The following is a 16,864-nucleotide window of genomic DNA, read 5'->3' on the forward strand; positions in this document are numbered from 1 at the left end:
CCGGGAGGACAGAGGCAGGACCGGGAGGACGGACGCCGGGAGGACGGACGCCGGGGAGGACAGACGGAGCCGGGAGGACAGCGCCGGGAGGACGGACGCACCGGGGAGGACGGACGCGGGAGGACGGGAGGACGCACCGGGAGGAACGGACGCCGGGGACGGACCGGACGCCGGGAGGACGGACGCCGGGAGGACCGGGAGGACGCCGGGAGGACGGGAGGACGGACGCCGGAGGACGGACGCCGGGAGGACAGACGCCGGGAGGACAGGACGCACCGGGAGGACACCGGGAGGACGCCGGGAGGACGGACGCCGGGAGGACGGACGCCGGGAGGACGGACGCCGGAGGACGGAGAGGACAGACGCCGGACGGAGCCGGGAGGACGGACGCCGGGAGGACAGACGCCGGGAGGACGGACGCCGGGACGGACGCCGGGAGGACAGGCGCCGGGAGGACGGACGCCGGGAGGACAGACGCCGGGAGGACAGGACGGCGCCGGGACGCCGGGAGGACGGACGCCGGGAGGACGGACGCCGCGGGAGGACGGACGCGGGAGGACGGACGCCGGGAGGACGGACGGCGGGGAGGACGGACGCGGAGGACGCCGGGAGGACGGACACCGGGGGAGGAACACCGGGAGGACAGACGCACCGGGAGGACGGACGCCGGGAGGAGGACGGACACCGGGAGGACAGACGCACCGGGAGACGACGGACGCCGGGAGGAGACGACGACCGGGAGGACGGACACCGGGAGGACGGACACCGGGAGGACAGACGCACCGGGAGGACGGACGCCGGGGAGGACGGACACCGGGGGAGGACGAGACGACGCCGGGAGGACGGACGCCGGACGACCGGGAGGACGGGACGCCGGGGAGGACGGACGCCGGGAGGACAGACGCGGACCGGGAGGACGGACGCCGGGAGGACGGGCGCGGGAGGACGGGCGCCGGAGGACGGGAGGACGCCGGGAGGACGGGCGCCGGCGGGGGAGGGAGGCGCCGGGAGGACGAGGACGCCGGAGGACAGGCGGCGGGAGGACGGGGCGGCGGGAGGACGGCGGCGGGAGGACAGGACGGCGGGAGAGGAGGACGCCGGGAGGACAGGCGCCGGGAGGACAGGCGCCGGGAGGACAGGCGCCGGGAGGACAGGCGGCGGGAGGACAGGCGGCGGGAGGACAGGCGCCGGGAGGACGCCGGGAGGACGCGCCGGGACGGGAGGGCGCCGGGAGGACAGGCGCCGGGAGGACAGGCGCCGGGAGGACAGACGGGACATCAGGACACCAGGACGTCAGGACGTCAGGACAGACAGAAGCTCCATCGTTCCTCAGAACATTTTCCGGTTGGATTCAGGAGCCTCGATTTGTCAATTTCCATTTTTTGTCCCAAATCAAAACCTGAACATTAATAATCGACCAATCAGTCTGTCTCCGTCTCCGTCCCCGTCTCCGTCCCCGTCTCCGGGACTGACACCAGGACTGACACCGGGACAGGGACTGAGACCAGGACTGTCTCCATTTTCCAGTCCCGGCCTCAGTCCCAGTCCTTGTCTCCGGTCCCGGCCTCAGTGCTTGTCTCTGTCTCTGTCTCTGTCCCTGTCCCGGCATCCGTCCTGGTCTCTTGTCCATGTCTCAGTCTCTGGTCTCTGTCCTCCGCGAGTCGATGGTTTTTGATTTTGGCGAGGGGAGTGTGACGAACTGACTCGACGCAAAAAGACGACAAAAACTTTCAGAGGCGATAAAAACAGAGGGACCGAACTCCAAAACGTTCTTGAAGACGTGGACACCTGCAGGTTCTACTCAGATGGACAAGTTTAAATCTTGTTCAAGTGTCGTTGACGAGGTGTAAATTCATCTGAGCTCAACAGTCTGGATTTTACTGTTCACACATTTACACAGAAGAACATGAAGCTGCAAACCAACGCCACAAACCTCCTCAGCGTGAGAAGAGGAGAGGCTAACCACTCTGCCGCTCTTACCCATGATGTCCAGATAATCCTCGGCCAGGACGCTGGGGCCTCGGTCGATGGGTTTTCCAGAACCGTTAAAAACTCGACCTGAAACACAAACCACACAAACCATTAAAACCACAGAAACTTCACTGAACTTCTGCCAAAAACTCATCACGTTCAGGTTCAGGTTCAACTGGATCATTCAAACAGGACTGAATGTTTTGCCCAAGGACACAACAACAGCCTCCTCCAGATCAGGAAGAAGAATGATCAACATCGAGAATCAGACACTAATCGATTCTAAACCCAGTATCGAAACCAGATCCTCGTTTTCCTCAAGTCTGGATCCAAACAAAATCCCACTGACAGAACAGAACCTTTAGAACCTTTAGAACCTTTACAACGATCTGGAACTGGATCAGAACAATATGAGCACATGGACCTGGTTTAGACCTGGTTTAGACCTGGTTCAGTCCTGGTTTAGTCCTGGTTCAGTCCTGGTTTAGACCTGGTTTAGTCCTGGTTTAGTCCTGGTTTAGTCTGGTTTAGTCCTGGTTTAGACCTGGTTTATCTGGTTTAGTCCTGGTTTAGTCCTGGTTTAGTCCTGGTTTAGTCCTGGTTTAGTCCTGGTTTAGTCCTGGTAGTCCTGGTTAGTCCTGGTTCAGTCCTGGTTCAGTCCTGGTTTAGTCCTGGTTTAGTCCTGGTTTAGTCCTGGTTTAGTCCTGGTTTAGTCCTGGTTTAGTCCTGGTTTAGTCCTGGTTCAGTCTGGTTTAGTCCTGGTTTAGTCCTGGTTAGTCCTGGTTTAGACCTGGTTTAGTCCTGGTTTAGTCCTGGTTCAGTCCTGGTTTAGACCTGGTTTAGTTAGTCCTGGTTTAGTCCTGGTTCAGTCCTGGTTTCAGTCCTGGTTTAGTCCTGGTTCAGTCCTGGTTTAGTCCTGGTTTAGTCCTGGTTCAGTCCTGGTTTAGTCCTGGTTCTGGTTTAGTCCTGGTTCAGTCCTGGTTTAGTCCTGGTTCAGTCCTGGTTTAGTCCTGGTTCAGTCCTGGTTCAGTCCTGGTTCAGTCCTGGTTCAGTCCTGGTTTAGAACAGAACAGTAGATTTTTCCGTTTCAAGTGAAAACAGGAGATTGTTGATTTTTTTTTTATCTTTACGGTGGCTCAGCCGCAGTATCCAGAGTCTGTATCGTATCGTGAGTATCGTATCGTGAGTATCGTATCGTGAGTATCGTACGGTATCGTATCGTGAGTATCGTACGGTATCGTGCGGTGGGAGAACCCGGCTGGTGGACGTGTCGTCGGTCGATGTTTTTGTGGATAAACAGATTTGTTGAGATTCAAACAAAGACGCGTCTCGACTCTTCAGTTTGAACAGAGTCCAGAGCTTTAATTAGTCTGATCCAAACAAACAGCTTTAACACAAGACCTTCCCCCTCCTCCCTCCATCCTCCTCCCTCCATCCTCCTCCATCCTCCTCCATCCTCCTCCTCCTCCTCCTCCTCCTCCATCCTCCTCCCTCCCCTCTCCTCTCCCTCCATCCTCCCTCCATCCTCCCCTCCATCCTCCCTCCATCCTCTCTCCATCTCCTCCTCCTCCATCCTCCCTCCATCCTCCCTCCATCATCCCTCCATCCTCCTCCCTCCATCCTCCTCCCCTCCATCCTCCCTCCATCCTCTCTCTCCCTCTCCTCCCTCCTCCTCCTCCATCCTCCTCCCTCCTCTCCATCCTCCTCCTCCTCCATCCTCCTCCATCCTCCTCCTCCTCTCTCCTCCTCCTCCTCTCCTCCCTCCTCCTCCTCTCCTCCATCCTCCCTCCTCCTCCTCCTCCTCTCCTCCTCTCCTTCCTCTCCTTCCTCCCTCCATCCTCCTCCTCTCTCTCCCTCCATCCTCCCTCTCTCTCCCATCCTCCTCCAATCTCCATCCCCTCCTCCATTCCATCCTCCCTCCATCCATCCTCCATCCTCCATCCCTCCATCCTCTCCTCCTCTCTCCCTCCTCCTCCTCCCTCCTCCCTCCCTCCCTCCATCCCTCCCTCCATCCTCCCTCCTCTCTCTCCATCCTCCCTCCTCTCTCCTTTCCATCCTCCCTCCGTCCTCTCTCTCTCCTCCCTCTTCCTTCTCCTCTCCTCCCTCCCTCCATCCCTCCCATCCTCCATCTCTCTCTTCCTCTCTCTGTCTCTCTCTCATCGCCCCTCCTCCTCCTCTTCATCTCTTTTTACTTCTTTTGAAAGAGTTCTCTGCCTAATTATCTCACTGAAGCCCAAGGCCTCCTCTCTCTCTCTCCTCTCTCTCTCTCCTCTCCTCTCTCTCCTCTCTCCCTCCTCTTCCCTCCATCTCTCTCTCTCTCTCTCCTCGCCGTTTTAAAAAGAGCTTTTTTTTTTGCCTGATTATCTCAATTTTTCCTAAGGCCGCAGCCCTGTCCTCTCTCTTCTCTCTTCTCCCTTCTCTCTCTCCTCTCTCCATCCTTCTCTTTCTCTCCTTTTTCACTTGATTTTCTCGTTTCTGTCCAAGGCTGCGTCTCTCTCCCTCTCCTCTCTCTCCGTTCTCTCTCTTCTTCTTCTCTCCGTCCGTCTTTAGAGTCTTTCCTCCGTCTGTGTGGTTGTGTCCAAGGCCGTCGCCGTCGGTGTGTGCGTCTCTTGTTTGTGAAGTGTCATTAAAACGGGGAGTTTGATGGTCTCTGACACTCACTGAATTAAACCGACTTTTATTAGAACGACTTTGAGCGAAGGAAGAAGCGGCACTGATCTGATGCAGCTTCTGTTTAAAGACCAGAGCCGCTCCTTTACTCCACTCACTCAAGTTAAGAAAAACATCCTCCTCCTCCTTTATTTTATTATAAACCATCATATTATTATTCAGTTTTTGAAGTGAAAAAAGTAAAAGTTTGTAAATCAGATTTCACCTTCTCCACGTTTAGAATTTTAACACAAAGATCAAGAATCTCAGACTTCAGGTCATCGCACAAACCACACGAAGAAAGATCCTCCAATAAAGTGATGATCAAACCTCCATGTTTGTTTTTCCAGTGGGACGTGTCTATTGTCAAAGTCGATCTTTTCAAGTCTTTTGAACCATTTCACTTTTGTTTCTGCTTCTGATATTGTCATATTTTAGTTTTGGGATTGGGACGTCGTCATTGTTGTGGTTGTTGGATCCAAACAGCGGAAAACGACTCCACAAATGTGTTTGTGAACTTCATAAATGTAAAAGTGAATCAGATGTGTGTGACTCAAACCTCCGTTCAAACTGTTTCTCTTCCCAACGGAATTGAAAAATAGTGAAAGGTGAAGGTGATGGGCAGGATTGATCCACAGGAAGAACCAAAAAGGAAACATTTGTCTGACTAAAGGTTCAGACCAGAGCGTCAAAAAACATCCTGGACACTTTAATCTGAAGCTTTTTCGACGCTCGTCTTTGTCACTGTGGACGAACAAGAGAAAAATACTTGACATGCGTTTATTGTCCTGGAAACATGTGCCTGGTCCTGGACTTTTCCTGAAACGATGTGAGACCAGACAGAGAGACTTTAGTGTTTTTATCACATAAAACATCAGTGGAGGAGATCAGCTCAACGACTGCAGCGTAAATATATGTAAACTCCACTAATGACACTGGTCCAGTCCCGGTCCAGTCCCGGTCCAGTCCAGTCCAGTCCCGGTCCAGTCCCGGTCCAGACCCGGTCCAGTCCCGGTCCAGTCCCGGTCCAGTCCCGGTCCAGTCCCGGTCCAGACCCGGTCCAGTCCCGGTCCAGTCCCGGTCCAGTCCCGGTCCCGGTCCAGTCCCGGTCCAGTCCCGGTCCAGTCCCGGTCCAGTCCTGGTGATCTTCTCGGTGTTTGTGTTGTGTACATTTGTTTGTGGTTCTGGTTCTCGGGTCTTTCTCTTTCTTCCTGATAATTGCGTCGCTGTGTCTCTGGAGACTCGTCTCTGATTGGTCGACGCGGAGCATCTGACGTGAAAACTTCAGCATTTTCAGTTTTCTGACGCTGACGCCTTGGACGTGTGTCTAAAGCGTCGACGGCAGATTCTCGCCGCGCCGACGCCAGTGGACACGACGCAAAAACACCAGACGCTCCAAACGCACGACCACATGAACTCTGAACAGAAACTGGAGGCTCTGACGCTCTCGTCTGAACCGCACGAAAAAACTCCTCCTGAGTTTGCAGCAAATATTCTGTATGTGGAGCAGCGAGCAACAGGAAGAGGAAGAGGAAGTCGTCATCATGTTTCTAAACGTCTTCCTGGTCTGATGTTTCACAGAAACACAGTTTAATGTTTTTGTTATTATTTCTACTGAAGCTCCTGTGTCCAAATCATCTCCCTGTGGACGAATACAGTTTAAAGACAGAGCAGTCGTACCGAGCATGTCCTCTGACACCGGAGTCCTCAAGATGTCTCCCGTGAACTCACACGCCGTTTTCTTTGCATCGATGCCAGACGTGCCCTCGAACACCTGAAACAAACACACACACACACACACACACACACACACACACACACACACACACACACACACACACACACACACACACACAAACACACACACACACACACACACACACACACAAACACACACACACACACACAAACACACACACACACACACACACACACACACACACACACACACACACACACACACACACACACACACAAACACACACACAAACACACACACACACACACACACACACACACACACACACACACACACACACACACACACACACACACACACACACACACACACACACACACACACACACACACACACACACACACACACACACACACACACACACACACACACACACACACACACACACACACACAACACACACACACACACACACACACACACACACACACACACACACACACACACACACACACACAACACACACACACACACACACACACACACACACACACACACACACACACACACACACACACACACACACACACACACACACACACAACACACACACACACACACACACACACACACACACACACACACACACACACACACACAAAACACACACACACACACACACACACACACACACAAACAACACACACACAAACACACACAAACACACACACAAACACACACACACACACACACACACACACACACACACACACACACACACACACACACACACACACACACACACACACACACACACACACACACACACACACACACACACACACACACACACACACACACACACACACACACACACACACACACACACACACACACACACACACACACACACACACACACACACACACACACACACACACACACACACACACACACACACACACACACACACAACACACACACACACACACACACACACACACACACACACACACACACACACACACACACACACACAAACACACACACACACACACACACACACACACACAAACACAGACACAAACACAGGGGTTAATAAGACCAGGTCCAGTCTAAACGAACATATCTGCACGAGTGTTGTAGTCAAGACCAAGACCAAGACCTGTCCAAGACCTGTCCAAGACCTGTCCAAGACCTGTCCAAGACCACAGGGTCCCAAGACCAGGACAAGACCAAGATCTCAGAGGGTCGAGACTTTTAAAGGTCGAGACCGAAACAAGACCGAGACTTTTAAATGTTTGACAGGGATTTAGCCTCTGCACATTTACCAAAATAAACACAGATTTATTTGCCCCCCACAAAACTTCTGATTGATTCTACACATTTAATGTAAATCTCCTGTTTTGGTTTCAAAACGGTGAATTTGGCTGAAACGTGAGGAGAGATTTTCATGGCTGAATAACAACACAAAATTCAATCCCAAAGCGTCTTTGAACAAACTCCTCACTCCCTCGTCCTGATCTGCTTCACCTGTTTCTGCTTTTAAACACTTTGGAAACGCTAAACCACCGACTTATTAAAACATTCTGTGAATCTTGCGGTCGTGTCGCGGTCGTGTCGTGGTCGTGTCGTGGTCGTGTTGCGGTTGTTTCGCGGTCGTGTTGTGGTCGTGTCGTGGTCGTGTCGTGATGTGTTGCGGTCGTGTTGTCGTGTGCGGTTGCGGTGTTTCGCGGTCGTTGTGGTCGTGTTGTCGGTCGTCGTGGTCGTGTTGCCGTGTTTCGCGGTCGTGTGTGTGGTCGTGTCGGTTGTGGTCGTGTGTTGCGGTTGTTTCGCGGTCGTGTTGTGGTTGTGGTCGTTGTTGTGGTCGTGTTGCGGTTGTTTCGCGGTCGGTGTTGTGGTCGTGGTCGTGGTCGTGTCGTGGTCGTGTTGCGGTTTGTTTTCGCGGTCGTGTGTTGTGGTTGTGGTCGTGTTGTGGTCGTGTTGCGGTTGTTTCGCGGTCGTGTTGTGGTTGTGGTCGTGTTGTGGTCGTGTTGCGGTTGTTTCGCGGTCGTGTTGTGGTCGTGTCGTGGTCGTGTTCGTGTCGTGTTGCGGTTGTTTCGCGTCGTGTTGTGGTTGTGGTCGTGTTGTGGTCGTTGTTGCGGTTGTTTCGCGGTCATGTTGTGGTCGTGTCATGGTCGTGTTGTGGTCGTGTTGCGGTTGTTTCGCGGTCGTGTTGTGGTCGTGTTCGCGGCGGTGTGTTTCGGTTGTTTCGCGGTCGTGTTGTGGTCGTGTTGCGGTTGTTTCGCGGTCGTGTTGTGGTCGTGTCGCGGTCGTTTCGTGGTCGTGTCGTGGTCGTGTCGTGGTCGTGTCGCGGTCGTGTTGCGGTCGTGTGCGTCGTTTCGTGGTCGTGTCGCGGTCGTGTCGTGGATGTGTGTTGTGGTCGTGTCGTGGTCGTGTCGTGGTCGTGTGTCGCGGTCGTGTTGTGGTGCGGTTGTGTTGTGGTCGTGTTGCGGTCGTTTCGCGGTCGTGTTGTGGTCGTGTCGCGGTCGTGTTGTGGTCGTGTGTGTGTCCGTTTGTGTGTGCGGTCGTGTCGCGGTCGTGTTGTGGTTGCGGTCGTTGCTGTCGGTCGGTGTGTTGTGGTCGTGTTGTGTTGTCGCGGTCGTGTTGTGGTTGTGTCGGTCGTGTCGCGGTCGTGTTGTCGGTTGCGGTCGTGTCGTGTCGTGTCGCGGTCGTGTTGGTCGGTTGTTTCGCGGTCGTGTTGTGGTCGTGTCGGCGTCGGTCGTTTGCGGTCGTGTTGTGGTCGTGTCGCGGTCGTGTCGTGGTCGTGTTGTGGTCGTGTTGTGGTTGTGTCGCGGTCGTGTCGTGGTCGTGTTGTGGTTGCGTTCGTGTCGTGGTCGTGTCGCGGTCGTTGTTGCGGTTGTTTCGCGGTCGTGTTGTGGTCGTGTCGGCGGTCGTGTTGTCGTGGTCGTGTTGTGGTCTGTTGTGGTCGTGTCGCGGTCGTGTTGTGGTCGTGTTGCGGTTGTTTCGCGGTCGTGTTGTGGTCGTGTTGCGGTCGTGTCGTGGTCGTGTTGCGGTCGTGTTGTGGTCGTGTCGTGGTCGTGTTGTGGTTGTGGCGCGGTTGTGTTGTGGTCGTGTTGCGGTCGTTTCGCGGTCGTGTTGTGTCGGTCGGTTGTTCGCGGTCGTGTGTGGTCGTGTTCGGTCGTGTCGTGGTCGTGTCGCGGTCGTGTTGTGGTCGTGTGTGGTCGTGTGTGTCGGTTGTGTGGTCGTGTTGCGGTCGTGTCGTGTCGTGTTGTTGTGTTGTGTCGTGTCGTGGTCGTGTTGTGGTTGTCGGTTGTGTTGTGTCGTGTTTGCGGTCGTGTCGTGCGGTCGTGTTGTGGTCGTGTTGCGGTCGTGTTGCGGTCGTGTCGCGGTCGTGAGTTTGGTGGATGTGGTGAGACCTGGAGCACATCCCCTCGCCGCCCGCCCACACCGAGTCTCAAACAAAGTGTGAGTCTGACCTGCACCACGGCTTTGCTCCCGATCACCTCCAGCACCTGCCCGCTCCTCTTGGTCCCGTCAGGGAGCGTCAGGTGCACGATCTCTGCGTAACGAGGGAACTGAAACATACAAACAACTATTAAAACCAATAAAAAGACGGGACTTTCACATCAATGACATCTCAAATCTGGAGACTCCAATTTATTTTGTTAAAAGAAACTGAAGTAATCTGAAGTAATCTGAAGTAATCTGAAGTAATCTGAAGTCTGAAGTAATCTGAAGTAATCTGAAGTAATCTGAAGTAATCTGCTGCCACGTTTACATGATGGTTTTTAATTGTTCTGAATTAAATAGTTTGGAAGTCAAATATTCTGCTTGGAGTTTAAATGGAAATAATAATTCTGAATGAAGTTTTAGATGGAAAACTTGTTAAATCGTCTTTATTTAATGTCTCACTGTTTAACACTGGTTTGTGCCGCTGGATTTATTTTCTCCGTTCAGTCGTTCGTCATTTGATTAATTGGTTGATTTGATTGATCGGTTTATTTGGGTCACAGGTTTATTCTGACATTATTTCACAGTTATATTTAACACACACAGAGTGAAACGGTGTCGGTTGAAGCTCGAGTTTTTGCCTTTTCCCTTTATTCTTTTCTCAGAGCTTCATCTTCATAAACACAGCGAGAGGAAACAAACAAATCAGAAACAGAACAACAAAGTTCTACAGTCCAAACTCAGTCTCATAACTCATGTTTCTGCCCAGAGTGAAACATTTAAACTTCTTTATAAAATGGACGAGACTCGTGCAGTTTGAGGTTTTCTGTTCAGTTGTTCCAGAGCTTCAGCCCTTTAACAGATTTTTGTTCTGAGTTTCTTTTCGATAAATAAGTATGTTTATTTTATTTATTAATAGGGATGTAACAATAACTGAAATATCGTGATATCGTATCGGCAAAAGTCTCACAGTAACATCGAATGACAAGTCCTTTTGCTTAAATGCTTTGTTCTTAATAAAAGTGAATCAAAATAGGGAACTACATTTCCCATGATTCATTTCAGCGCAGACAACATGAAGAAATGTGTTTTTTACTCAAAGTCTTGGGATTCTGATGGAAATAATTCACGCCAAAAATCTTGTCCAAGTATTTTAAAAGTAAAAAAGTGTCCTACGATTCTATAATATCACAATAAATCTGGTACCGTGACGTTTGGATTTTGTTACATCTTTATTTATTTATCAGATTTATTGATTGTAGAACAGCTGAGGCAGAAAAACAGTTTGTATTTTTATTTCATGTTCAGACTTAATTTTATTGATTTTATGTTTTATACATCACAAAACTGTTCTAAGCTTCAGATTTGTCGCTAAAATTTTAAAGTTTTGCGTAAATTATCAATAAGAAAATGCTGTTTAAATGCATCATGTAACTAAAAAAGAATGTTTTGAATCATCGTATTTTTTCCATAAATGGATTTCATTTTTATTCAGACTGAGATGATTTTTCTTCTCATGTGAACGTGGCAGCGACAGACGTGTCGACTCAAATGGAATGGAATGGTTTCTGAGTCAAACTGCGCTCACGAGTCGACGCCTGCAGGGGGAGTTCGGGCAGAAGCGCCTCTGGTCTGCGGCCGAGAGCGTAAACCTGCAGGATTAAGTCGCACATGTGTGAATGAAGTGTTTTTGAGGAGGCCTCTACTTTAGACGGGGACACAGGAGCTTTGACTGTTAATTTCAGCTCTGGTGTTTTGTAAGACGCCTCTTTGTGTTGTAACAGGTTCCAGTTGTTATTCCGGGGCTTTTGTTGGATTTGTGAAGCCTGTAATTTGCGGGTAACCTGAACCCTGCCCTCTGCCGTTGTAAATGTTAAGTTTGTGCAAATCCCTGTTAACCCGCGTTCAGAGCGGGACAGACACCGGACCCCGACGCTTTGTTACCTTCACATTGTCCAGGATGACCAGAGGGCCGTTCACGCCGGAGACGGTGGAGTAGGCTGAGGCACAAAGACAAAAATACACATGTGTTATTCACTCGAAGCAAATGACGGAGAGAAGAGACCTGCCCCGGCGCCCAATCACGGCTAACCTTTAGAAAAACACACGCACGTAAATGTCAATGTTAATGTGCAGAGTGCCACGGGGGACAAGAGTGCACCACGGGCTGCAATATGGAGCGACCGTAATGAGGGACGAGACACACGGAGGACGAGGAACGAGGAACGAGGGGGAGAAAGAGGAAGGAGGAGAGGAAGAGAGGAGAGAGTGAAAGACGGTTTTTCAATATGGACCAGGGGTGAGGGAAAAGACACAGGAAGGAGGAGGAGAACAGAGAGGGAGAGAGGAGAAAGAGGAAAAGAGGAGGAGAGAGGAGGAGAGGGGAGAGGGCAAGATGGTCTTTCAATATGGAGCAGGGATAATGAGGGACAAGACACATGGAGGAAGAGGAGGAGGAAGAGGAAGAGCAGAGTGAGGAGAGAGCAGGATGGCCTTTTAATATGGAGCAGGGATAATGAGGAAGAGGAGGAGAGGAGGAGGAGAGGAGGAGGAGAGGAGGAGGAGAGGACAGGAGACGGGTCCAGACCTTCACCTTTGGGTTCCACAAACACAAGAACAACAAGCTGTAATCAGAGCAGCACAGCAGGCGTGTTGACTGGTCGTGTTCTGGTCGTGTTCTGGTCGTGTTCTGGTCGTGTTCTGGTCGTGTTCTGGTCGTGTTCTGGTCGTGTGTGTGGTTTTATCTCAGTCACAGGAGGGTAACAGGTGGAATGTTAAAGGGTCCGGGCAGGTGCGGGTTTTAACTTTGATATAATCACGAGTTAACGGGCGGGTGCGGTCCTGTACTGCGCAGGTGCGGTCCTGTACTGCGCAGGTGCGGTCCTGTACTGCGCAGGTGCGGTCCTGTACTGCGCAGGTGCGGTCCTGTACTGCGCAGGTGCGGTCCTGTACTGCGCAGGTGCGGGTCTCCAAAAATGGACCCATGCAGGACTCTGACGTAAAGTTAGAAAATTTTGTTAGAAATTTGGTCGACTCTGGAGGCGACGCGCGGAGGCGACGCGCGGAGGCGACGCGCGGAGGCGACGCGCGGAGGCGACCCACGACCATAAATCGTCTTTTCCTCCTGTCGTCCTAAAACACTAAAATAAAACGACTAAACTGCTGAAGACGACACGACTGAACTTTATTTACTTTATTTACTGACGAGTCGTGTTTTCTGACTCTGTCTCCTCCTCCACACTGACGTCAGAACCACAACAAACGAAAAGGAGGATATTAAGGAAGTATCGGGCCGATACCTGATACCAGTATCAGTATCGGTATCAGAGCATCATGTTTACGTCCCTCGCTCTGGTCCCTCTGGTCCCTCTTCACTCTAGTCCCGCTCAGACCCGAGTCCGGCTCAGATCCTGTTAGCGGGTTCAGAGGGCGGGGGGGCTCTTTTTGTCCTCGGCGCCGTAATTGGTTCTAATCCTGGACTTAAACCGGTCTGGGTTTGTTTGGGACGAGCGACCTTTAGCCCCAACCAGAAAAAGAAAGAGAGAGAGGGAGGGAGTGGAGTGTTGGGAACTATTCACCAAAAGTCCACAAAACTCCGACAAAAACGGGAGAGAAAAAGAGGGACCGGGGGGGCGGTGTGCAGAGGGGGGGGTCAGGGCGGTGTGCAGAGGGGGGGTCAGGGCGGTGTGCAGAGGGGGGGTCAGGGCGGTGTGCAGAGGGGGGGTCAGGGCGGTGTGCAGAGGGCTGAGGACACACAGGAGCATCTTCAGGACAATAAAACGTCTCTGACAAAAGCGAGTTCGCCCCAAAAACGTTCCCACAAAACGCCGATGAAAAAGCGACGCAATTAGCTCCAAAAATACAGCTGTGGGGGTCAGAGGAGGCCACAGGGACCGGGGGGACCGGGGGGACCAGAGCAAGAATAAAACCTCAGCGTTTACAGGACTCTACATGAACAGAACACGACAGAAAAATCTACACCACAAAACTGAAATGATTTAAGTAACAAAGATCTAAATCCATCGGCCTCTGTCTGTGTGTAGAAAACTTAACTACAGGGACAGAATTTAAGACGTGTGCATGTTCTTTTACGAGGTCGTTCACATTCCCAATTAAATGTGACGTGTGTGTGATCTCCAGTGTGAACTTCAGGTCACGTTTACACTGAAACATTTCACCGTATCGGAAATGATTTGTGTCCAGACACGTCGTTTCTGCATCTCGTCACGTCACGACGTCACGACGTCACGACGTCACGACGTCACGACGTCACGACGTCACGACGTCACGACGTCACGACGTCACGACGTCACGACGTCACGACGTCACGACGTCACGACGTCACGACGTCACGACGGCGGTAAAAAGGAGGAAGTGGAGCACCGTGTCTGCAGTTGGAGCAGCTGATTTTGAGCCGAGGAAGATGAGTGTGAGTTTTTTCATGGACCAACAACGAGGTTCAGTTAACGAACGTGTCACATGACTCATTTACATAAATTAATGTGTGATAAAAACTGTTGTTTCTTGTGTCTGATGTGGTTCAGTTTGTGTTGGACTAAAGACACAGAGACTCATGAGTGTTCTCCCTGTGTCAGAGGGGTGTTCTCTCTGTGTCAGAGGGGTGTTCTCTCTGTGTCAGAGGGGTGTGTTCTCTCTGTGTCAGAGGAGGGGTGTTCTCTCTCTGTGTGTGTGAGGTGTCAGAGGGGTGTTCTCTCTGTGTCAGATGTGTCAGAGGGGTGTGTCAGATTCTCTCTGTGTGTCAGAGGGGTGTGTGTCAGAGGGGTGTTCTCTCTGTGTGTCAGAGGTGTGTCAGAGGGGTGTTCTCTCTGTGTCAGAGGGGTGTTCTCTCTCTGTGTGTCAGAGGGGTGTCTCTCTGTGTCAGAGGGGTGTTCTCTCTGTGTCAGATCTGTGTGTCAGAGGGGTGTGTGTCAGAGGGGTGTTCTCTCTGTGTCAGAGGGGTGTTCTCTCTGTGTGTGTCTGTGTCAGAGGGGTGTTCTCTCTGTGTGTCAGAGGGGTGTGTGTCAGAGGGGTGTTCTCTCTCTGTGTGTCAGAGGGGTGTGTGTCTCTCTGTGTGTCAGAGGGGTGTTCTCTCTGTGTGTGATCAGAGGGGTGTTCTCTCTGTGTGTCAGAGGGGTGTCTCTGTGTCAGAGGGGTGTTCTCTCTGTGTGTCAGAGGGGTGTGTCAGAGGGGTGTTCTCTCTGTGTCAGAGGGGTGTTCTCTCTGTGTGTGTCAGAGGGGTGTGTGTCAGAGGGGTGTTCTCTCTGTGTCAGAGGGGTGTTCTCTCTGTGTGTGTCAGAGGGGTGTGTGTCTCTCTCTGTGTCAGAGGGGTGTTCTCTCTGTGTCAGAGGGGTGTTTCTCTCTGTGTGTCAGAGGGGTGTGTGTCTCTCTCTGTGTCAGAGGGGTGTTCTCTCTGTCAGATGTGTCAGAGGGGTGTTCTCTCTGTGTCAGAGGGGTGTTCTCTCTGTGTCAGAGGGGTGTCTCTCTGTGTCAGAGGGGTGTTCTCTCTGTGTGTCAGAGGGGTGTTCTCTCTGTGTGTCAGAGACAGAGGGGTGTGTCTCTCTCTGTGTCAGAGGGGTGTTCTCTCTGTGTCAGAGGGGTGTTCTCTCTGTGTGTCAGAGGGGTGTTCTCTCTGTGTCAGAGGGGTGTTCTCTCTGTGTGTCAGAGGGGTGTTCTCTCTGTGTCAGAGGGGTGTTCTCTCTGTGTCAGAGGGGTGTTCTCTCTGCGTCAGAGGGGTGTTCTGCTGATGCTCAGTCTGTTCTGTGTTTCATGGTTCATGTGAAACGTCTCACACATACGTGTGCAGGTGGTGCACACAGACTGTACAGTGGTGCAGTTTTGTATTTGACTAAAGTTGTATTAAAACATTTTGGTGATTCAGTAAAACCATAAACCCTGATCAAAACCTGAGGAGGTTTAACAGTGTCAACGTTTGGACTCAAACCTCGTCACTGGTCGATTTAAGTCGGGATCTGCACCTTCTGCTCCACACAAACAGCTCCTCAGAAAGTATTTAATAAGTTTCAAGTTTTTATTTTATCATTAACACTTAATTTATCACTTTCTACACCTGACTCTTCTAGTCACTTACTGGTTTTTAGTTTTCTGTGGAAATGTCTGGTCTCTCGTTTGGTTTAAGGACCAACTGACAACCAAAGAAACAAGAAAAACTGGTGTTTGTTTAAGACGGTCAGGTTCACAAAACTGACAGAAGTTGTGTGTTAAAGTGATTCAAAAGTGTGGTTAAAAAGCTTCTAATGAAACACTGACTTCTTTTAAAAACATTTTTTCTACTTTAAACAAGACACTGACTCTTGAGAATCTGTGTCTCGACAGCAGATTCCTCTGATCCTGCGCCGGCGTCTGGAGTCTCACATCGGCACTTTTACATCTAAACCAGGTGTAATAAGAAGAGACGTGTCGATATTTTACCTTTAAACGTCGCCGTGGTTGTGTTTTTGTGCACTGGGATCGTCAGAGGAGCGGCTTTTGTCTTTGAGATGAACTGAACACATTAAGCTGCTGTTATTTAGGTACGAGCGTCAAGAGCTTTTAATGTCACTGTTCAAGAAGAGGTTTTCCAAAAGCTTCTGTCTCAGAACGAGGCTCATCAGGTTCATTTTATTTTACCTGTGAATGTGACTAATTCTGTTTTTCTCAGAATCATCAGGAGCCCGAGCTGCTCATGAAGCTCCCATCACGTCTGTTATGTAAGTGCAGCACACGTGTGTATGGGCCGTGTGCACGGGCCGTGTGTACGGGCCGTGTGTACGGGCCGTGTGTACGGGCGTGTGTACGGGCCGTGTGTACGGGGCCGTGTGTACGGGCCGTGTGTACGGGCCGTGTGTACGGGGCTGTGCAAAAACACTGAAATATCCACATATCGTATCGTTTAATGTGATGATACAGTATCGATATCGTGGGCTGTTGTATCGATAAATCACCAAGAGGATTTTTTAATTTATTTTATTCAATTATTTACTTCCAGTTTTGTTGTTTGTTCAGACGAAGGAAACTCGTTTCTGCGACACATTTGACATTTTCACTGTTTTGAAGATTTAAATATTTGTGTTTCAGATGAATTTTACACAAGAA

The 16,864-nt window shown here is 51.3% G+C and overlaps 1 protein-coding gene across 1 annotated transcript in view; it reads right to left on the reverse strand.

The window, feature by feature from the left end:
* Positions 1-16,864, reverse strand: part of atp6v1ba (ATPase, H+ transporting, lysosomal, V1 subunit B, member a) — a 62,031-nt gene that overhangs the window by 27,763 nt on the left and 17,404 nt on the right. The window contains exons 2-5 of the mRNA XM_020934642.2: positions 11,717-11,772; positions 9,799-9,897; positions 6,301-6,394; positions 1,981-2,058 (exon numbers count right to left, since the gene is read on the reverse strand). Coding sequence (XP_020790301.1) covers positions 1,981-2,058; positions 6,301-6,394; positions 9,799-9,897; positions 11,717-11,772 — 327 coding nt within the window. The remainder of the gene's footprint in view (positions 1-1,980; positions 2,059-6,300; positions 6,395-9,798; positions 9,898-11,716; positions 11,773-16,864) is intronic.

Source organism: Boleophthalmus pectinirostris, unplaced genomic scaffold (assembly GCF_026225935.1).
Source record: "Boleophthalmus pectinirostris isolate CB_2022bp ecotype Guang Dong unplaced genomic scaffold, ASM2622593v1 HiC_scaffold_5, whole genome shotgun sequence".
Classification (NCBI taxonomy): Eukaryota; Metazoa; Chordata; class Actinopteri; order Gobiiformes; family Gobiidae; genus Boleophthalmus; species Boleophthalmus pectinirostris.